Genomic DNA, 22,632 nt, shown 5'->3' with positions numbered 1-22,632 from the left:
AGTAAATGAGTTGGTGGCACAAATCATCGTAAATGACTATGATTTAGTGACCATTACTGAAACATGGTTAAAGGATGGTCACGACTGGGAGTTAAATATCCGAGGGTATCAAACTATTCGGAAGGACAGAGTGGATGGTAAGGGAGGTGGTGTTGCTCTGTTATTTAAGGATGACATCCGGGCAATAGTAAGGGATGACATCGGTGCTATGGAGGATAAGGTTGAATCCATTTGGGTGGAAATCAGGAATAGTAAGGCGAAAAAGTCACTGATAGGAGTAGTCTATCGGCCACCAAATAGTAACGAGATGGTGGGGCAGGCAATAAACAAAGAAATAACTGATGCATGTAGAAATGGTACAGCAGTTATCATGGGGGATTTTAATCTACATGTCGATTGGTTTAACCAGGTCGGTCAAGGCAACCGTGAGGAGGAGTTTATAGAATGTATCCGCGATAGTTTCCTAGAACAGTATGTAATGGAACCTACGAGGGAACAAGCGGTCCTAGATCTTGTCCTGTGTAATGAGACAGGATTGATTCATGATCTCATAGTTAGGGATCCTCTCGGAAGGAGCGATCACAATATGGTGGAATTTAAAATACAGATGGAGGGTGAGAAAGTAAAATCAAATACTAGTGTTTTGTGTTTAAACAAAGGAGATTACAAGGGGATGAGAGAAGAACTAGCTAAGGTAGACTGGGAGCTAAGACTTTATGGTGGAACAGTTGAGGAACAGTGGAGAACCTTCCAAGCGATTTTTCACAGTGCTCAGCAAAGGTTTATACCAACAAAAAGGAAGGACGGAAGAAAGAGGGAAAATCGACCGTGAATATCTAAGGAAATAAGGGAGAGTATCAAATTGAAGGAAAAAGCATATAAAGTGGCAAAGATTGCTGGGAGATTAGAGGACTGGGAAATCTTTAGGGGGCAACAGAAAGCTACTAAAAAAGCTATAAAGAAGAGTAAGATAGAGTATGAGAGTAAACTTGCTCAGAATATAAAAACAGACAGTAAAAGGTTTTACAAATATATAAGACAAAAAAGAGTGGCTAAGGTAAATATTGGTCCTTTAGAGGATGAGAAGGGAGTTTTAATAATGGGAAATGAGGAAATGGCTGAGGAACTGAACAGGTTATTTGGGTCGGTCTTCACAGTGGAAGACACAAATAACATGCCAGCAACTGATAGAAATTAGGCTATGACAGGTGAGGACCTTGAGAGGATTGTTATCACTAAGGAGGGAGTGATGGGCAAGCTAATGGGGCTAAAGGTAGACAAGTCTCCTGGCCCTGATGGAATGCATCCCAGAGTGCTAAAAGAGATGGCTAGGGAAATTGCAGATGCACTAGTGATAATTTACCGAAATTCACTAGATTCTGGGGTGGTCCCGGTGGATTGGAAATTAGCAAACGTGACGCCACTGTTTAAAAAAGGAGGTAGGCAGAAAGCAGGAAATTATAGGCCAGTGAGTTTAACTTCGGTAATAGGGAAGATGCTGGAATCTATCATCAAGGAAGAAATTGCGAGGCATCTGGATAGAAATTGTCCCATTGGGCAGACGCAGCATGGGTTCGTAAAAGGCAGGTCATGCCTAACTAATTTAGTGGAATTTTTTGAGGACATTACCAGTGCAGTAGATAACGGGGAGCCGATGGATGTGGTATATCTGGATTTCCAGAAAGTCTTTGACAAGGTGCCACACAAAAGGTTGCTGCATAAGATAAAGATGCATGGCATTAAGGGTAAAGTAGTAGCATGGATAGAGGATTGGTTAATTAATAGAAAGCAAAGAGTTGGGATAAATGGGTGTTTCTCTGGTTGGCAATCAGTAGCTAGTGGTGTCCCTCAGGGATCCGTGTTGGGCCCACAATTGTTCACAATTTACATTGATGATTTGGAGTTGGGGACCAAGGGCAATGTGTCCAAGTTTGCAGATGACACTAAGATGAGTGGTAAAGCGAAAAGTGAAGAGGATACTGGAAGTCTGCAGAGGGATTTGGATAGGTTAAGTGAATGGGCTCGGGTCTGGCAGATGGAATACAATGTTGACAAATGTGAGGTTATCCATTTTGGTAGTAATAACAGCAAACGGGATTATTATTTAAACGATAAAATATTAAAGCATGCCGCTGTTCAGAGAGACTTGGGTGTGCTAGTGCATGAGTCACAGAAGGTTGGTTTACAAGTGCAACAGGTGATTAAGAAGGCAAATGGAATTTTGTCCTTCATTGCTAGAGGGATGGAGTTTAAGACTAGGGAGGTTATGTTGCAATTGTATAAGGTGTTAGTGCGGCCACACCTGGAGTATTGTGTTCAGTTTTGGTCTCCTTACTTGAGAAAGGACGTACTGGCGCTGGAGGGTGTGCCGAGGAGATTCACTAGGTTAATCCCAGAGCTGAAGGGGTTGGATTATGAGGAGAGGTTGAGTAGACTGGGACTGTACTCGTTGGAATTTAGAAGGATGAGGGGGGATCTTATAGAAACATTTAAAATTATGAAGGGAATAGATAGGATAGATGCGGGCAGGTTGTTTCCACTGGCGGGTGACAGCAGAACTAGGGGGCATAGCCTCAAAATAAGGGGAAGTAGATTTAGGACTGAGTTTAGGAGGAACTTCTTCACCCAAAGGGTTGTGAATCTATGGAATTCCTTGCCCAGTGAAGCAGTTGAGGCTCCTTCATTACATGTTTTTAAGGTAAAGATAGATAGTTTTTTGAAGAATAAAGGGATTAAGGGTTATGGTGTTCGGGCCGGAAAGTGGAGCTGAGTCCACAAAAGATCAGCCATGATCTAATTGAATGGCGGAGCAGGCTCGAGGGGCCAGATGGCCTACTCCTGCTCCTAGTTCTTATGTTCTTATGTTCAACGGATTGGAGATGCCAGTTGTGGGGGAAGACAGGCAGCGGGAACTGTAAGCACCAATAGATCAGGGGCTGGTGTAGTGCAGGGCCAAAACGCTGGCTTGGAAAGCAGACCAAGGCAGGCCAGCAGCACAGTTTAACTCCCGTACCAGCCTCCCCGAACAGGTGCCGTAATGTGGCGACTAAGGGCTTTTCACAGTAACTTCATTTGAAGCCTACTTGTGACAATAAGCGATTTTCTGTGCATTTCATTTCATCTGACAGAAATCATCGAGAGCATCAGTTCCATGCAGCGTCCCCCGTCCCCCTCCTCCGGAGAGAACACCGGAGGTAATCGTCTCCCTGGACGCAGAAAACGCCTTTGACAGAGTCGAATGGAAGTACCTCCTCGAGGTACTCGAACAGTTTGGACGAGGAGCAGGATTCAACGCCTGGGCGAACCTCCTGTACAACGCCCCCCAAGGTGTGCATTCGAACCAATACCACCAGCTCTGAATTCGTCCAGCTGCACAGAGGCACAAGGCAGGGATGTCCACTGTCCCCACTCTGTTTGCCCTAGCAATCAAACCCGTGCCGATAACTGGTGGACGCAAAAAGCTGGAAGGGCATCCAAAGGGGAGACCGAGTGTACAGATTTTCACTCGATGTGGATGACCTGCTCCTATACATCTCAGCCACAAGAAGGACTGAAAGCAATTATGCAGATCCTGAAATAGTTTGGAACCTTCTCGGGTTACAAGCTCAACCTGGGCAAGAGCGAGACATTCCCGGTGAACCCAAATGGGGGAAGGACAGTGCTGGAGGTGCTCCCTTTTAAAATAGCCCAAAATAAATTCCGATACCTGGGGATTCCGATAGCCAGAGAATGGTCACAGATCCGCCAGTGGAACCTGACAAGTCTGATGGATTCAAAAACGACCTGCGATGGTGGGACAAGCTTCCACTCTCCCTGGCAGGGAGAATGCAGACGATCAAAATGAACGTGTTGTCGAGGTTCCTCTTCCTGTTAAGATCTATACCGATCTTCATCCCCAAGGCCTTCCATAGCGTAGACAGCTTAATCATGACGTTTGTGTGGGGGGTAACAATCAAGAGTCCCCAACTAACACTGCAAAGGAGCAAAATCAAGGGTGGCCTGGCGCTATCAAACCTGCAATACTAGGCGCAGAGTGTGAGGGGAAGGGTACACGAACCTAACTCGTAGTGGGTGCGGAATGAGGAGGCCTCCTGCAGGAGGACAACCCGTTGGGCCCTAGCCACGGCAGCACTACCCCCTACCAACAAAATACACCCAGCCCAGTGGTAGTCACCACACTGAAAACGTGGAACCAATTGAGGCAACACTTTGGACTGACCAAGATGTCCCCAATGGCCCCCATCTGCCGAAACCACAGGCTTCCGCAGTAGACGGTAGACACCACCTTTAAAAAATAGAGACAGGACGGGAGAACGCTGACAGTTAGCGGCTTCTACACAGGAAACAGACTAGCGACACTGAACGAACTGACAGAGGAATGGGAACCACTGACAGGACAAGAAATGATGCACCTAGAATTGACTGAGTAGAAGAGATCAAATTCCATCTTAAAATATGTGGTAAAAGAATTATACCTGAGCAGAGATGTGTTGAATCTCCGTGGCCAGCATTGGAAATCACTACAGACATAGAGCAGGCAGGAGGCCACAAAATGCAGAAATGCTCTTGTGATAAAGAAATAGTCAATTTTAAGTTGACGTTAATGAGGAGCAGGAAAACAAATAAATTTGTTATCACTTGGATTACGTCTACTCCTTGCAACTAAGTGCCCCACCTCATCGCAAACTAACACTTGCGACCTTACCTCTTGGATTAAGGGGATTTCTGGTCACAGGAGGTTTGTCCATCGAGGTATTAAGCTGGTAATTAAAGTTGAATAAACCGATGCTTTAGTAACAAAAAAGCGGAGAAGTTTGGAGGACCATACGCATTCATTGTTTAAAATTTTTGTAAAAATGAATTTAGAGTACCCAATTCATTTTTTCCAATTAAGGAGCAATTTAACGTGGCCAATTCACCTAGCCTGCACATCTTTGGGTTGTGGGGGCGAAACCCACGCAAACACGGGGAGAATGTGCAAACTCCACACGGACAGTGACCTAGAACCGGGATCGAACCTGGAATCTCGGCGCCATGAGGCAGCAGGGCTAGCCCACTGTGCCACCGTGCTGGCCTGACCATGCGCATTCATAAAAGCCTCTTGACAATCACATATCTACCCCCCCTCCCCCTTAGAACATAGAACAATACAGCACAGAACAAGCCCTTCGGCCCTCGATGTTGTGCCGAGCCTTGTCCGAAGCCAAGATCAAGCTATCCCACTCCCTGTCATTCTGGTGTGCTCCATGTGCCTATCCAATAACCGCTTGAAAGTTCCTAAAGTGTCTGACTCCACTATCACAGCAGGCAGTCCATTCCACACCCTAACCACTCTCTGAGTAAAGAACCTACCTCGGACATCCCTCCTATATCTCCCACCCTGAATCGTATAGCTATGCCCCCTTGTAACAGCTACATCTACCCGAGGAAATAGTCTCTGAACGTCCACTCTATCTATCCCCCTCATCATCTTTTAAACCTCTATTAAGTCGCCTCTCATCCTCCTCCGCTCCAAAGAGAAAAGCCCATATCCCTCAACTTTTCCTCATAAGACCTACCCTCCAAACCAGGCAGCATCCTGGTAAAACTCCTTTGCACCCTTTCCAATGCTTCCACATCCTTCCTATAGTAAGGTGACCAGAACTGCACACAATACTCCAAATGTGGTCTCACCAGGGTCATGTACAGTTGCAGCATAACCCCACGGCTCTTAAACTCAAGCCCCCTGTTAATAAACGCTAACACACTATAAGCCTTCTTCACGGTTCTATACACTTGAGTGGCAACCTTCAGAAATCTGTGGACATGAACCTCAAGATCTCTCTGTTCCTCCACATTCCTCAGAACCCTGCCGTTGACCCTGCATTCAGATTTTTCCTACCAAAATGAATCACCTCGCACTCATCAGGGTTAAACTCCATCTGCCATTTTTCGGCCCAGCTCTGCATTCTATCAATGTCTCTTTGCAGCCTACAACAGCCCTCCACCTGATCCACTACTCCACCAATCTTGGTGTCATCAGCAAATTTACTGACCCACCCTTCAGCCCCCTCCTATAGCAGAGTACCCAGCACTAATTCCTGTGGTACACCGCTGGCAACTGGTCTCCAGTCTGAAAATTTTCCATCCACCACCACCCTCTGTCTTCTATGTGATAGCCAGTTACTTATCCAATTGGCCAAATTTCCCCCTATCCCACACCTTACTTTCTTCATGAGCCGACCATGGAGAACCTTATCAAATGCCTTACTAAAATCCATGTATATGACATCAACTGCTGTACCTTCATCTACACACTTAGTTACGTCCTCAAAGAATTCAATCAAATTTGTGAGGCAAGACTTCCCTTCACGAATCAATGTTGACTATCCCAGATTAAGCTGCATCTTTCCAAATAGTCATAAATCCTATCCATCAGGACCTTTTCCATTAACTTACCGATCACTGAAGTAAGACTAACCGGCCTATAATTTACACAGTTCTCTATTTTGATAGGCACATTTTTGTTGACTAATACTTCTACGTCCTGACGAATGGTCGATATACAAAGTGAAAAATCCTGCCCCATCCAGTCCCGCCTCAACTTTAAGTGTTCCTTGTCATCTAAACTAATGTTCTGCACCAAAACTATATCAACTTTCTCCCTCTTAAGGAATGGCAAAATATTTTCTTAATAGGATGATGCATCCCCCATACATTTCAAGAGAATTTTTTTAATGTAGCTGCCGCTGTTGCTCAATCAGCCAGAGAAAATATAGGATAAGATTTCTGCGCAACGTTCGGTTGCACACCAAAATATACCTTGTCATATAATTCAATATAAAGATTCAATATAATGCGCACAATTCTGATCTGGACGTGCCGGGCCAAAATCGAGATTTGCGCTGGACGCGAACCATTTTGTAATTCACCAGGTCCACTCCTGATGGCGAGTTCCGGACCAAAAATGTGACAAGCTTATTAAACCTCATTTGCATTCATTTCAATCTGATTAGCGAGATTGAAGTTGAATGCAGCAGCCTTCTCCGAGTCACCCAACACCCCAGTGAGAAGTCACGTGGGAATCTTTTCGTACTCCTACCAAAATGAAAAGCTAGCGCAGTGGCAATTGAGGGGAAGTGAGGAGGTGAGTTGCCGGCATGAAGTTCATGGCCGCCGGAGCTGCTGCCTCAGTGTTCGGGTGGGTTAGAAGGATCCAGGTTGGGATGGGGGTGTGAGTGGCTTTCCATCTGTGAGGCCTTCGAGCCTCTTTTAAAAATTGTGGAGACTCCTAACAGGGGCAACCACATCAGCAGCCTATCTGCCCTACCAAACTTCCAGGACAGAGCCATGCTGTAGTGTCTCTCATGAAAGTCAATTTCACCCTCTTTGACTGTAAGAAGCCTCTAACTTCTTACCTGAAGGCTATTTCAAAGCAGGGATTAGCCTTGTTCATTGTGAGAACACTTCATGCCCCTGAACTGTTACCCATGCGATCATGGAACTGTGCATTGGGTTGCTGAAAATGCGGTTCTGATGCCTGGGCGATTCTGGCGGGGCTCTACAGTACAGCTCCCAGATGATCTCCTGCTTTGTGGTGGTCTGCTATGCTCTCTACAATCTGGCATAACAATGGGGTGATATGATGGAACAGGAGGGGAAGGGACATGTGGCCTTGTTTAAGGAAGAAGCGGTGGACCAGGAAGGGTTGGAGAATAAGCCCAATTAGGAGCTGGAGGATAGAGGACAATAGGTGGCAATAGCCCGACTTGCCAGGATTACCTCATCGCCTCCAGATTCTCCTGAAATGACGTGTCCATCAGCTCAACACCCCCACCCATCACAACTCACCTTCCGCAACTACCCTGTTCCCGTTCCAAGGGTCTATGTAACATCACTCCAGGGTGTTGGGCCTGTGTTGGCACTGTCAGCGGGGTCCCTATACAAGGTAGGATAGTGATGATCACTCACTTTGAGAAAAGCTTTGGTGCTCCTCAGGCTCTGATTAAGTCTGACTCCTGTCTTCCTGCTGACAGCATGCTCACAACCGTCGTCATGTCGGAGTCTGCTTCGGGGGCTTAGATCTTTGATCACTGTAGCGTTGTGGGGGTTGGGGAGGGGTTGCATGGGGGAACAGCAGGTGGTGATGCGGGCAGGCCTGCTGTGAAAATTAAAGTGGCAGAAGCTTCACATGTATCAGGTGCGAAAATTTTTAATGGTGAACAAATTTGCATTCCCCCTAGCTACAGATAGTGACCTAACCCGTGTCCACTCAATGGTCCTCACTCTTAATCCTCTGTGGTCTACTGCTACGTATAGGTGTCTCCCCAGGATGCAAAGCAGAGGTGAAGGCAGCTACTGCTTTCCGTGCCCTCTGGCTTTTCATGCCGTTGGCGGATGTCCTCTGGAGAGCCTGGATCCGGAGGCCCCTGGCCGACTTACCGGTGTCACAGGCATCACAGTGCCAACCTGTTCTGCCCAGTGCCGCTGGTGACAGGACGGGGGAGTTCAGAAGAATTGGAGACCGCCTTTGTCTCCTTGGTGGCAGGCCTTCCTCCCTCAGGCTGCCCCTTGGCTGACTTCATGGGATGGAGGGTCAGCTGGAGTAGCTTCAGAAGCCTTTGAGTCATTTGGCACTGCCAGTCCTGGAGGCTTACCATAGTCTGCACCATGGTTGCCACAGACCGAGCAATGCCTTGGACACCACCACTCAAAGCATGGATATTGTGCTCCAGTGTATCCACTGTGGTCGCTCCCTGCTGGGTGCCGAGCAAAGCCGGCACCATCTCCTACGCCTGAAGACTTTGGGACTCCTCTAAGCAGCCTTGAAGTCGCTGGACTGTCGCTGACACTCTCTTCTGAATGTCATGACAGTGACCTCGCGTTCTGCATCAGCTCTAGGAGAACCTGGTCCAGAGGCTTGACATCTGGCTGGGACACAGCTGAGTCCGGGGATCCAGTAGACCTCCAACTGCCGTCACCCTTAAATTTCCCTGCCTCCACCTGATGTGCATCAGAAGCTGTGTGGTGCTCACGAGATAGTGCCCTGAACGCCTGTTCACTAATGGGGCCACTTTGATGTGTGTCTCTGCATTGGTGAAAGGTGCAGGACGCATTGCTGGTGTTCTCCTCAGAGCTCTTATGAGGTGTTCTGTTTTGTTATGGGCCAGTGCTTCGAAACTCCAAAGTATATTATGAAGTCTATCTGACCTACAACCTCATGGCAAATGACCGGAGGCTGATCACCGAGACTGCTGCTCCGGTATCGAGCCCTATTTCAATGGGAAGACCATTCACCTTTAATGCAATCGGATGGGTGCAACGCTGGGGGCTGCAACGCAGTGCAACTGCTGGTACTCCTCCTCCTGGTCTTCAACATAGTATGTTTGGCCTCGGGGGGTGGGGGGGAAGCGGTCATGCCTAGGTTTCGGCAGGGAATGACGCCATCACAGCCTTGTTCATCGTCCCGGCCCTGTTCGTGGCTCCCAGCCTGCGGCCACCAGCTTCATGTTCCATTTCAAGGGAATCATCCTGGTTGCACTCGGGTGCACCATAGCGACGTCCTTGCGTATGCGGTTGTTCCTGTTTTTCAGAAGCTCGCGCTGTTTGGGTTTGGGAGTGGGTGGTGTCATGAGAGTGCCCTTTTAAGAAATGTTCTGTAATATCACATGGCTTCAGTGCTGCCATTGTGTGGCTGGAGCTGAGCTGTGGTCTGGCTTTTACTTGCGTTTTGAGCTGGGAGCTTGCTGTGGCTCTGAGTTTTACTTTTGTTTTACACTGTTGAAAGCTGGATTCAGACAAATGAAGGCTTCCATTGTCTCTCTCTCTTTCTGCATGCTAAAAGGTGCCCAGATAACTTGATAATTTAAAAGTGATAACTGTTTTCTGTAAAGAATTCAAACCTACTGTTTTGGTAAAAAGCGTTTGTCTGGTTTATTGGATGTTGTTATCAAATCGAAACAGTTGAAAGGGAAGTTATTAAGGGTTTTATATATATATATATAGAGAACTGTAACTGTGTGGGGTATTTATGTTTGTAGTTGATAAAAATGCTTACTGTGTGTTTACAGAAATGTTAACTGAATTCGTAGAATAAACTTTGTTTTTGATTTAAAGTGCTTCAGGCCTCTGTTGAATAACACCTGAAAGATAGGCCCTTATGCTCTTCATTACCAAAATCTATAACAGTTGTGGGTCAGGTGAACACCATGATATACTTTGGTATTTTCTAAACCTGTGGCCCACAACATTAGTCGGTCAGTGGATGCTTTGCGACTGGGCTTCAGGATCAACAAGCTCTGTAACTCCTAGATGTCACCCTCTCTTCCGGGAAATAGTGATGGAGGGTTATGTGGCCTCTGTAAGGAGTTTCCTTTGGGTATCGGGGTCTCCTAGCCCACAGACGCAACAGTCCTGCAAGGATTCGGACAGTGCAACCCCAAACTCACATGAGAGGACAAGCGTCCTTAAACCTGCCAAACATTTGCCATTTGATTCTCCTTGGGCTCACGAGGCCATGTGCAAACGGAACCGGCGGACCATTATCGGGTTTGCCGTTTAAGATGTGCCTCGACCTGGGTGACCAATGCGGCAAAAGCCTGTCCATGTGCGAGAGTCTCTTGATGAGCGCATGGGTGGGTCCCCTGACTGCAGTCAGCAGGATGACAGTCTGTCGTTCACCCCCAACGATAGCGTTCAATTGAAAAAAAATATTGCATCCCCCCCACACACACACACACACACATACTGGGTCTAGTCATTGGTACCAGCATCGAACTGTTCAAGTTTCCCCATGTGCAGCATCTCACCATTCAGAGTGGGGACCTGGATGAATTGGGTCGACGATTTAATGAACGGTGGCAGAGGCAGCTCCACTTCACCCTTGTTGCCAGTGCAGAACCCGAACAGGAGAGACAACAGGAATGCACAGTAGTGTAGAAATGAACAACAGGTTTAATACGGTCCATACTAAATAACAAAACTATAACTCCTCTCCCGAGGAGGCACCCTCCCTGACCTGCACCCAGGTCAGGATTTTTATACCCCACCCCAATTACTGGGGGAGTTCATACTCAGCTGTGTAAGGGAGTAAATGTATGGAGCACAGTCCTTGGCCCTCAAAGGGGTTGTAACATGGATCAGTGCACATGCCCCATCTGTTCACGATATAAATAATGATGAGGGAAACAAATATAATAGTTCCATGTTTTCTGACAACACAAAACTATTCTGATGTTTGAATTGAAAATTTTATATTTTTATATCATTAAAAATAAATCACATTTTTCTTTGCAGTGGAATTGGAACAATTTAATATTGAAAATGAATTGAAGATTAACCAGCTAACAGAGGCTTTGGTAATTTTTAAAATAACTTTGCAATATTATTCTCAGAAGTAAAGCTTTTAATTTTGTGGTTGCAAAGTTAAATGCCTATCAATTTAATTTTGAATTCTTTTGATTAATATTTTAGAAAGAGAAAACAAAAAGTCAAGATAAATTAGAAGAAGAACTGACAAGTGAAAAATTAGAGAGAGGGAAATATTTTGAAGACTTGGAATCAGCAAAGAAAATACAGAATGATTTACATGTTAGTTTCCATTTCTATATCTATGTGTCACTAGAATTTGAGCAGTAAAATATCAGGTATGCTATTGCTCAAGGATTAAAGTGCAATGGAATTGGGGATATTGAGCCGGCTGGCAAAGAGTATTATCATAAATCCATGTAATAATATTGCGCATCTTCCTATCTTAAAAAGGAATTAACAAAATATGATCTAAAGCGATTATGTTACTAGATTACTAATTTAGTCACCAAGCTGAATGATCCAGAGAAATAAGTTCAAACCCCATCATGGCTGGGGAATTTAAATCCAGTTAATTGAATAGAATCTGGACTGAAAAGCCATTATCAGTCATAGTGGTCAGGAAAAACCTGCATTGTCTTGAAAAGTAATCTGCTTTAGAGATATCCATTCCAGAGACATGGCCACAGAATGTCAGAGATTGGGACCTGAACATTGAAGGGTATGTGATATTTAGTAAGGACTGTAACCTCAGAATAGGTGGAGGGTTGGCTCTGTTAATTAAAGATAATGGCCGCGATTCTCTGCTCCCTACGCCGGGGGGGGGGGGGGGAGAAATGCGGGAGGCCCAGGCGAAGCACAACATGCTGCCCTGGCACCCCCAGTGATTCTCCCCCCCCGCCCCCAACGCGATACGCCGCTCGGAGAATCGGCGGTCGCTGTGAAAAACGGCGACCGGCGATTCTCCGGCCCGAATGGGCAGAGCGGCCTGACGACCCCGACCGGTTCACGCCGGCGTCAACCACACCTGGTCGCTGCCGGCGTGAACATCGCGCAACAGGTAAGTGTGGGGCCTGTGGGGGGCGGAGAGAGGATCGAGCACCACGGGCGTGCTCATCAGTTGTCTGGCCCGCGATCGGTGGCCACCGATCGTCGGGCCGGCGTCTCTAAAAGATGCACTCTTTTCCCTCCGCCGCCCCGCAAGATCAAGCCGCCATGTCTTGCGGGGCAGCGGAGGGGACGACAGCAACTGTGCATGCGCGTGTTGGAGCCGGCCAATCTGCGCATGCGCGGCTGACGTCACTTAGGCGCCACCGGCCGCGTCATTCTCGGCGCGCCGCTTTGACGCAAGCGTAAAGGCCCGGCGCCCGAGATTCACGCACCGCCGCTCCTAGCGGAGAGAATAGGGGGCGAGGAGCGGCCTCCGACGCCGGAGTGAAACACTCCGTGTTTCACTCCGGCGTCGGCTGTTTCTCTCCGTTTCGGAGAATCGCGCCCAATATGAGCACTCTGGAGCGGGTTAACCTTAGTTCAGAAAATCAAGGTATTGAAGCGGTTTGGGTAGCCATGAGGAAAGATAGAGTCAAGAAGTCACTTATGGGAGTGATGTTCAGGCCACTTAAGAGAAACCATGTAGTAGGACAGGGTATCAAAAAATAAATAATGGGATCTTGTCGGAAGGCTACTGGATCATCGGGGATTTTTAATTAACAGCGAGAGTGGAATCTTCCAATATTTTTTCAAAGTGTTGGTTTCAGCGAGGTAACCAGAGAGGATCCCACTGGTGTCGTCGACGAGAAAAATCGTTGTACCTTCAACCACTTCAAAAATTTTCAATGACTTTTATGCCATGGTTATCCTGCCTCTGAGTCACTCACCCTGGCACCTGTTGATCTCAGCAATCAGGGGAGCGCACTTTTTAAATGCCTCCAGCACTTCTTCCAAATCTAAGCAGAGTAATGGCAGCTAGGAAGACAGCACCATCATGCTCGGAGGGAGCTCTGACGAAGGTGTTGAATGGGTGTAGCAGAGGCGTAACATCTGCTACCCTCACACAGGCAGACGGCTTGCCAGGAAGTTCACCAACCACGTATGGGAGGTGGTGGCAGCGTGAATGAGTGCCAGCTCTACATAAGAGGACTGAAATTCTGTTCAGGAAGAAGAGGAAGGCTTTCTTCATTCAGCCAGGGTAAGTCATCCGTCACATGTGTCTCCACGCACCCTGAACCCATTAACACACCTATCACACTTCCAGTGGAAACTCACTCATAGCCATCTCACAGGGTCCCAACACTCAACCCTCCTGCACCGCTCCCTTTATGAAACCAGTTAACACTTTATAAGGGAGAAAGAATGTGTGGGGCCTTTCCCGCCCAAATAAAGGAAGAAATCAATTTATTCACCTTCATAAAGAAAGATTTGGGAAGGAAACCCAGAAGATGTTAAAACAAAAACATTGGAAGGACATTCATTTTGACTGAGTGGACCCTGCCCACCAATGACAGAGGGAGGTTGTCCCACTTCTTAAAGTCGGACTTAACCGCATTCAGCAGGTTATTAAAATTAAGTTTATCCAGTGAGACCCAGTAGTGGCCATCTGGATTCCCATAACACAAGTTAGCCCTGGTCTAGGGAAAAGGCAACATCCACAAATCGGCACCCCATCCTGGGGAATTCACCGGCAAATATTTGCTTTTGTCCAGATTCAACATATACCCCAAGAAGGAGCCAAAACTCCGAAGTAACTTCATTATTTCATCTACATTGGAGAGTGGGTTCGTTATGAACAATAGCAGATTATTTTCTCTATTCACCTCCACCTTGTTGATGACCTCAATGCTATTGCCAGCGCTCAGTTGCCAAGGCAAACCATGGGGGTGGACAATGGGCAACCCTGCTCTATTTAATTGGAAATAATCCAAGCTTAGGACATTTGTGTGAACACTCGTGGGAGTTCTGTATGTCATGTGCGAGTACCTGTAAGAAATGGGTGTTTATCGAATAGCTATAGTGGGTGTGCCTTTAAGAAATGGCTGTTTGTTAGATAGCTGCAGTGATGTCAGAGAGTGGATGAAGCTGGGCTGTCTGCCTTTCACTTTTGTTTTTGAGCAGGAAGCTACAGTGTGTTTTCGTTTCATTTTGAGAGTTGGATAGCTGCAGGAAAAGCAAGCAGCTATGTAAGGATCTCTCTGCAATCTAAAGACTGATGTAGTGAGAACTCATGTGGAGAGCAGAGGGTTAAAATTGCAAGGTTAGCAGCAGAAATGGCAGATGATTAAGAGTTAGTTCATCAATCAAAGCTTGGTTTGTTACATCAGTTTCTGCCTGTGAGGGATAGAAACTGTGGAAAAGAGAAATATTCAAGTGTTAGAGGTAAAGGAGATTTGATGGGATTATAATAAGGAGAGTGTACCTCAGATTAAAAAAGAAATCCAGGAGGGTGGAAGAGAAATGAAATGTTACGAATGTTTTCACTGTAATGAACTGGGCCTTGTAAAGTCAGAGTGTTGGTGGTTGAAGAAAAGTACTGGGAAGTCTGATGTGGTAAAACAGGATAAGACAGTGGGGTTTGTTAAAGTGGTAAAGGAAAGCCCAAGTGAAGCGAAGGAGGTGCAAAAGATTACACAGCCCGATCAAGAGGTGATTGATCAGAAGGTGCCAGATCTCTTTAAATAATTTACGTATGTGAGTAAAGTTTACTCGTGGATAAGAAGGAACAGGTAAAGAAGTCACAATTTTGAGAGATTCAGCAGCTAGTCAATCTTTAATGGTAAGAGATGAGAAATTATGTAGTGTGGGGAGAATATTGCTAGAAAAGGTGGTAATATGTGGAATGTAGGGTGAGAAGAGTAGTGTTCCATTATATAAGCTAAGGAAAATTGTCGGAGTTACAACAGAAAGATATAGAAATAAAACGGATGTATCAGAAAGCATACACGGAAGAGGAATCTGTGTGTATACCAGAATGTTATTACCGTAAAAGTGATGTCTTGATGAGAAAATGGAGACCTTTACATATGCAGGCGGATGAAAAGTAGGCAGAAATTCATCAAGTAGTATTGCCGGTCTGGTATAGAAAGGAGGTGTTGCACATGAGGTACCAGTGTGAGGTTATTTGGGAATAAGGACAACTCAAGCTAAAATACAAAACACATTTTTATTGGCCTGGACTACATAAAGATGTAGTTAGATTTTGTCAATCATGTCACACATGTCAAGTGATAGAGAAACCTCAAGCAGTAACAAAACCAGCACCCTTAATACGCATTCCAGCATTTGAGGAACCTTTTACAAGTAATATTGCTGGTAGAGTATAGAAAAGAGGTTTTGCGAGTAGCAGATAAGGTACCAGTGGTAGATCATTTGGGACTAAGGAACATTCAAGCTAAAATCCCAAACATTTTTATTGGCCTGGACTACATAAAGATGTAGTTACATTTTGTCGACCATGTCGATACATGTAAAGTGATAGGGAAACCTCAAGCAGCGATAAAACCAGCACCTTAATACCCATTCCACCATTTGAGGAACCTTTTCCAAGGGTCTTAATTGATTGCGTAGGATTGCTTCCTAAAACGAAAAGTGGGAATCAATATCTTTTGACTACAATTGGTGTGTCTACTAGGTTTCCAGAGGCCATTCCAGTACGCATATTACAGCTAAAAAGAATGTGGAGGAGTTACTTAAATTCTTTACAAGATATGGACTACCCACAGAAATACAATCGGATCAAGGATCAAAATTTACCTCAAAATTATTCAAAGAAGTTATGGATAGCTTAGGTATAAAACAATTTAAATCAACTGCGTACCATCCAGAATCGCAGGGAGCGTTAGAAAGGTGGCATCAGACATTAAAGACAATGTTGAGGGCTTGTTATCACGATTATCCAGAGGATTGGGATAAATGAATTCCATTCGCACTGTTTGCAATTAGAGATGCACCGAATGAGTCAACCAAATTCAGTTCTTTTGAACTAATTTTTGTTCATGAGGTCAGAGGACCACTTAAATTGATTAAGGAAAAATTGGTGAGTGAGAAATCGGAACTTACAGTATTGGATTACGTGTCAAATTTTAGGGAACGATTAAATAGAGCAGGTGAATTGGCTAGACAGCATTTAAAAATTGCACATGTGATGACACAGGTAGCAGACAAGAAATACAATGTTCATAGTTTTGCTTGTGGAGATAAAGTTTTAGTATTGTTACCAGTGGTAGGTGAAACTTTAAAAGCAAAGTTTTGTGGACCTTATGAGATTGAAAGGAAATTAAGTGAGGTGAATTATGTGGTACGAACACCAGATAGAAGGAAAACTCACCGAGTGTATCATGTGAATACGCTTAAAAGGTACTTTGAAAGGGAAGGGCAGCAAAAGGAGGAGGTTTTAAGGATTCTAACTCAAAGTGACGAACCAAATCCAGATGACTTTGAATTTGACACACCTCAAGTTAAATTGGAAAACGAGGATGTTCTTAATAATAGGGATAAATTGTTGAGTTACCTTCCAGAGGAAAGACGAACTGACCTGAAAGTGTTATTGATATCACATTGGCAAGTTTGTGGAGATATATTGGGAAGCACTAAAATGGCTCAGGTCAACAAGGGAATTGAAAGTATGCTCAAAACAGGTATAATTGAAGTTGGTTTCAGCCAATGAGCTTACCCATAGTGATGGTACCTAAACCAGACGGTACCCAACGGTTGTGTGTAGACTATAGAAAGGTTAATGCAGTTACAAGAATGGACTCTTATCGTATCCCGCGTTTGGAGGATTGCATTGAGAAAGTGGGACAATCAGCTTTTATTTCCAAACTATTTACTTAAAGGTTACATGCATGTACCTTTACCCGAAAGGGCAAAGGGGATTTCAGCTTTTGTGACTCCAGATGGTGTATACCAATTCAAAGTTATGCCATTTGGCATGAAAAATGCCCCAGCCACATTTTAAAGGTTAACTAACAAAGTTGTTTCAGGATTACCCAATTGTGCGGTAGACATCGACGATCTGGAAATTTTCAGCCAGACATGGAAAGAACATTTAAAGCATCTTATGGAGTTATTCAATTGACTTCAGGAGGTGGGTTTGGTGGTAAACCTAGCCAAAAGTGAATTTGGAAAAGCCCAAGTCACTTTCCTTGGCCATACAATCGGACAGGGTCAAATGGTCCCAGGGGATGTGAAAACAAAAGTTACTGGGAAGTTTCCGATACCCTCGACACAAAAGGAAATAATGCGATTTCTTGGCATGAGTGGATTCTACTGGAAGTTTGTGCCGAACTTTATCAATGTGGTTGCTCCACTGACAGACTTTCTAAAGAAGCGTTGCACATGTAAGTGGACAGCAAAGTGTCAATGGGCATTCAACTGCCTGAAAGCTGTGTTAACTGCTGCTCCTGTGTTAGCCATCCCAAATTATACAAAACCATTCAAAGTGGCTGTTGATGCGAGTGATATGGGCGTACGTGCGGTGCTTCTACAAGACGACGATGAAGGACTAGAATGGCCTATTAGTTATTTTTCAAAGAAATTAAATTCTCACCAGAAGAGGTACTCAAAGATTGAGAAGGAGACTTTGAGCTTGCTGCTGGGATTTCACATTTCCACATTTATGTGACCAGCAATCCGTCTGACACAATTGTATATACTGATTATAATCCACTGACATTTTTGGAGCGATTCCAGAATAATAATGCAAGACTGTTTTGATTGAGTTTACTTTTACAGCCATTTCACTTAAAAATCATACATGTGGCAGGACGAGAAAACGTGATAGCCGATGCTTTGTCATAAATGTGATGAAAAGAAGCACGTCCAGTTGGAGGAAGTACTAAAGTGAACTATGTTATTATTAAATGTTTGCGTGTTTTGTTTTGTTAAAAAAAAGTATATTCACTCTCCATATTCCTGAAAGGAAAGTGAAAAGGTGAAAAATGAAACCATCTTGAAGTTGATGGGTTTTTTTCTTTTCTTGGGGGGTGCTGCCATATGCGAATATCTTTGAGAAATGGGTGTTTATCGAATAGCTGTAGTGGGTGTACTTTTAAGAAATGGGTGTTTGTCAGATAGCTGCAGAGATGTCAGAGAGTGGCTGGAGCTGGGTTGCCTGTCTTTCACTTTTGTTTTTGGAACAGGCAGCTACAGTGTGTTTTAGTTTCGTTTTGAGAGCTTGGTAGCTGTAGGAAACCAAGCAGCTATGTAAGGATCTCTGTGCAATCTAAAGACTGTCTCCATATCTTTTTGGTGATTTCGAAGTGATAAGTGCTCTCAGTAGAGAAATTAAACCTAATTGCGGGGCAGCACGGTAGCATGGTGGTTAGCATAAATGCTTCACAGCTCCAGGGTCCCAGGTCGGTTCCCGGCTGGGTCACTGTCTGTGCGGAGTCTGCACGTCCTCCCCGTGTGTGCGTGGGTTTCCTCCGGGTGCTCCAAAGATGTGCGGGTTAGGTGGATTGGCCATGCTAAATTGCCCGTAGTGTCCTAAAAAGTAAGGTTAAGGTTAAAGGGGGGGGTTGTTGGGTTACGGGTATAGGGTGGATACGTGGGTTTGAGTAGGGTGATCATTGCTCGGCACAACATCGAGGGCCGAAGGGCCTGTTCTGTGCTGTACTGTTCTATGTTCTATGCTGTGTTAAAGAGGGTCTTTTGTCTTATGGACGTTGCAAGGAAAGATTAAGGGTTACTAATAGAATATTGTATCTGTGGGATGATTGGTGGTGTTAGTTGTTAACTGTGGGTTTATAAAGTGTTAACTGATTTCATTAATAAACATTGTTTTAATTTAAAAGTACTTTAACTCTGTTGCACTACACCTGTAAAGTAGGCCCATGTACTCCCCATAACCACAATCTATTAAAAGTTGTGGATCAGGTGAACCCCATGATGAACTTTGGGGTTCTCTGAACCCTGGCCCATAACATATATAAAAGACGGATCCAAGATATAAATCTCGGCCCAAACACGAACCTTCCAAAGATCTCGAACAGATACTCGAATTCCACCCTATCAAATGCCTTTTCAGCATCCATTGAAATAATCTCCTCTGGCAAATGGAAGGGGATAAAATAATATTAAGCAATCGCCGTATGTTGGCCAAAAGCTGCCTGCTCTTAATAAAGTACAGCATAGCACAGGAACAGGCCTTTCAGCCCTCCAAGCATGCGCCAACCATGATGCCTGTCTAAACTAATACCTTCTGCACTTTAGGGGTCTGTACCCCTCTATTCCCATCCTATTCATGTATTCGTCAAGATGCTTCTGAAACAGCGCTACTGTATCTCCTCCCACCAACTCTCGTGGCAGCGCATTCCAGGCACTCCACACATCTGTGTAAAACATCTGCCTCACATATCTCCTCTAAACTTTCTCCCTCAGACCTTAAAGCTATGTCCCCCAGTAATTGACTTTTCCACCTTGGGAAAAAGCATCTGACTCTCCACTCTGATCATGCCATTCATAATTTTGTGAATCTCTATCAGGTCGCCCCTCAACCTCCTTCGTTCCATTTAAAACAATCCGGGTTTATCCAACCTCTCCTCATGGCTAATACCAGACCAGGCAACATTCTCTCCTGTACAGTCTCCAAAGCATCTACATTCGTCTGATAGTGTGGCGGCCAAAATTGTACGCAATATTCCAAATGTGGCCTAACTAAGGTCCTGTACAGCTGCAGCATGACATGCCAATTGTTCTACTCAAATCCCAGTCTGTTCCTTTGACATTACTCCCAGAAGGCAGGGCTCCAAACATATTGCCTAATCCTTTTGCAACAGCTTAGTATCTGGTTTAGTAATGAAATAGGGCAGATCCTTATCCTTCTTCAAAATCAATGCCTCAGCCAATGTAGCTGCCAATACCACCCTCTCCCCGGGACAAGGAATCATTACACATATCTCACAGCAATGGGATCACTGACCTGAAAATTTCTTGTAAAATTCTATCGGAAATCCATCCGGGCCCAGAGCCTTATCGGGCTGCATTAATCTCAAGCAGCCCATGATCTCTTATAGGCTCGATGGGGACTCCAACTCCCCTCTTGCTCGACCACTGGGATAGACAACCATCCAAAATTTCCGTAATGGGCAACCTATCCTCCATGGGCTCCAACTTATGAAGTCTGCGGTAAAAGGCCTCAAAAGCCTCATTGACCTTCCTTGCGGTGGAGACCAAACTACCACCCAAGTCCTTCACCTGCACTATTTCCCGGGTGGCAGCCTGCCACTTGAGCTGGTGTACTAACAGGCAGCTGGCCTCCCCATATTCATTTTTAAAACCCCTTGAGCGCGTAGCTGGTGCACCGCCTTGCCTGTCGAGAGCAGCCCACACTCAAAAAATCTAATTTCTTCCTGCTCGCCAACATCTCCGGTGTCAGGGCAAGTGAGTACCCGCGGTCCACCTCAAGAATAGAATCCACTAACCTGTCTCTCCACATTTTCACTCCTCTCTTTATGTGCCTTATGGGAGATTATCTCCCCCTTATGACTGTCTTCAGCCTCCTTCAACATGGAAGATGAGATACTCTCACCCCTTTTAAAATCAATGTACTCCCCAATGGCGGAGGATACCCTCTCACAGAATCCCTTTTGAAAATCGCTTATTGTCACAAGTAGGCTTCAAATGAAGTTACTGTGCAAAGCCCCTAGTCGCCACATTCCGGCGCCTGTTCGGGGAGGCTGGTACGGGAATTGAACTGTGCTGCTGGCCTGCCTTATAGAACTTACAGTGCAGAAGGAGGCCACCCGGCCCATCGAGTCCGCAACGGTGCCTGGAAAGAGCACCCTTCCCAACCACACACCTCCACCCCATCCCCAGAACCCAGCAACCCCATTCAACACTAAGGGCAATTTCCACAGGGGACCTGGCCCCAACACCAAATTCACAAAATGTGGAGCGTGATGAGAATACCCCGTCACACCACCCCAGGAAGGAGAGACCTACCCACCACAAAAATATCAATCTAGGAGTAGATCTGATGCACCTGAGAGAAAAAAGACAATTTCTTCTCGCTCAGATGTAAAAATTGCCACAGATCTTTCCCCGCAACACCTCCTCCCACCTCTCACAATCTGTTACATAAAGGTTAAAAGTGCCTTTGCCACCCCTGAAAGATTGGACTACCAAAGTTTTTATTGCTGAGAACCATACTCTCTTATTCACCAAAACTGCGGCCCCTAGGCTGTACTAACTTAAATACGTCTCCCAGCCCTTCCGAAACCTTGTTTTAACATTAATCTGCAAATGGGTCCCCTGCATAAACACCACGTCAGCATTGAAACTCTTAAGATTCGCAAACACCCTAGAACTTTTTACTGGGCCGTTCAGCCACCTTATATTCCAGGTGACCAGTTGAACAGGGGTCCATCTACTCCACGTCCCCAGCCAGAGTCATCCATTCCCACCATGTGGGGCTGTGCAGCAACTACTCAAAGCCCACACCAGACCCACCCAAGATAGCCGCCAAATCCCCCATCCGAACAGAATGAAGAAAAAGTCATGGCCACTGTCAGAGAACAAACCCTCCCATCGATACCACACCCAAATCAACCAGTATACAGCAACAAGGCAAGAAAAGGCCCTTCCCCTCCCGCTCCCAAGTTTTTTCAAAATGTATTTTATTCCAAACTTATGCAAAAGGTTGCAAAACGTAAACAGCTCGGGAAACAAACTCCCCAACACAGAACGCTACAGCTTGTACAAATTTTTCCCTTTTCTATCCCTCTCTTCCCTCCGCCCCCTCACCTCTTCCCCCCCCCTCCCTCCAGGATGTACAGCTCCTCAAAAATGGCCACCAACCCCCCCCCCCCCCCCCCCCCCCCCCCCAACTTGCCTCAAAGCCCTCTGCTGATCCCCTTAATTCGTACTTTATCTTTTCTAGAAACAAAAGTCATATAAGACCCCCAGCCAAGCTGTCATCCCTGCTGGCGTTCCTGACTGTCACTCCAGCAGAATTCTTCGTCGCCCAATCAGAGAGGCAAAGGCCACAACATCAGCCTTCCTCCCCCACTATCTTTGTTAGCGCCGCGAACACTCCCGCCCAAAATCTCTCGAACATGGAGCAGATGCAGAGGGAGGTGGCCCAGTCCCAGAGGGAGATGGCGCAGTCCCAGAGGGAGATGGCACAGTCACTGGCTGAAGTGACACTGACCTAGAAGGTGGTGGCACAGTCAATGGGTGATGTGGCGCAGTCCCAGACGGAGATGGTCTACTCCCTATGCTCCATGGTCGCAAGCATGCAGACTCTGGTCGAGACCAGAGTGGGCCTATAGGACTGGCAGCGCCAGGTGAGGAGGGGAGCCTCAGGGGATAGCTCCGCTCGCACCTCCATTCCATGGTGTAACCCTGGGGCCA

The 22,632-nt window shown here is 45.8% G+C and overlaps 1 protein-coding gene across 5 annotated transcripts in view; it reads left to right on the top strand.

The window, feature by feature from the left end:
- sycp1 (synaptonemal complex protein 1) overlaps nt 1–22,632 on the top strand; it is a 741,816-nt gene that overhangs the window by 222,257 nt on the left and 496,927 nt on the right. For all 5 annotated transcript variants that reach the window (XM_038820847.1, XM_038820848.1, XM_038820846.1 and 2 more), the window contains exons 13-14: nt 11,275–11,336; nt 11,452–11,568. In XM_038820847.1, coding sequence (XP_038676775.1) covers nt 11,275–11,336; nt 11,452–11,568 — 179 coding nt within the window. The remainder of the gene's footprint in view (nt 1–11,274; nt 11,337–11,451; nt 11,569–22,632) is intronic.

This window comes from Scyliorhinus canicula, chromosome 15 (assembly GCF_902713615.1).
Source record: "Scyliorhinus canicula chromosome 15, sScyCan1.1, whole genome shotgun sequence".
Classification (NCBI taxonomy): domain Eukaryota; kingdom Metazoa; phylum Chordata; class Chondrichthyes; order Carcharhiniformes; family Scyliorhinidae; genus Scyliorhinus; species Scyliorhinus canicula.
The sequence above is the reverse complement of the archived record's forward strand: the minus strand, read 5'-3'. Positions and strand labels throughout refer to the sequence as shown.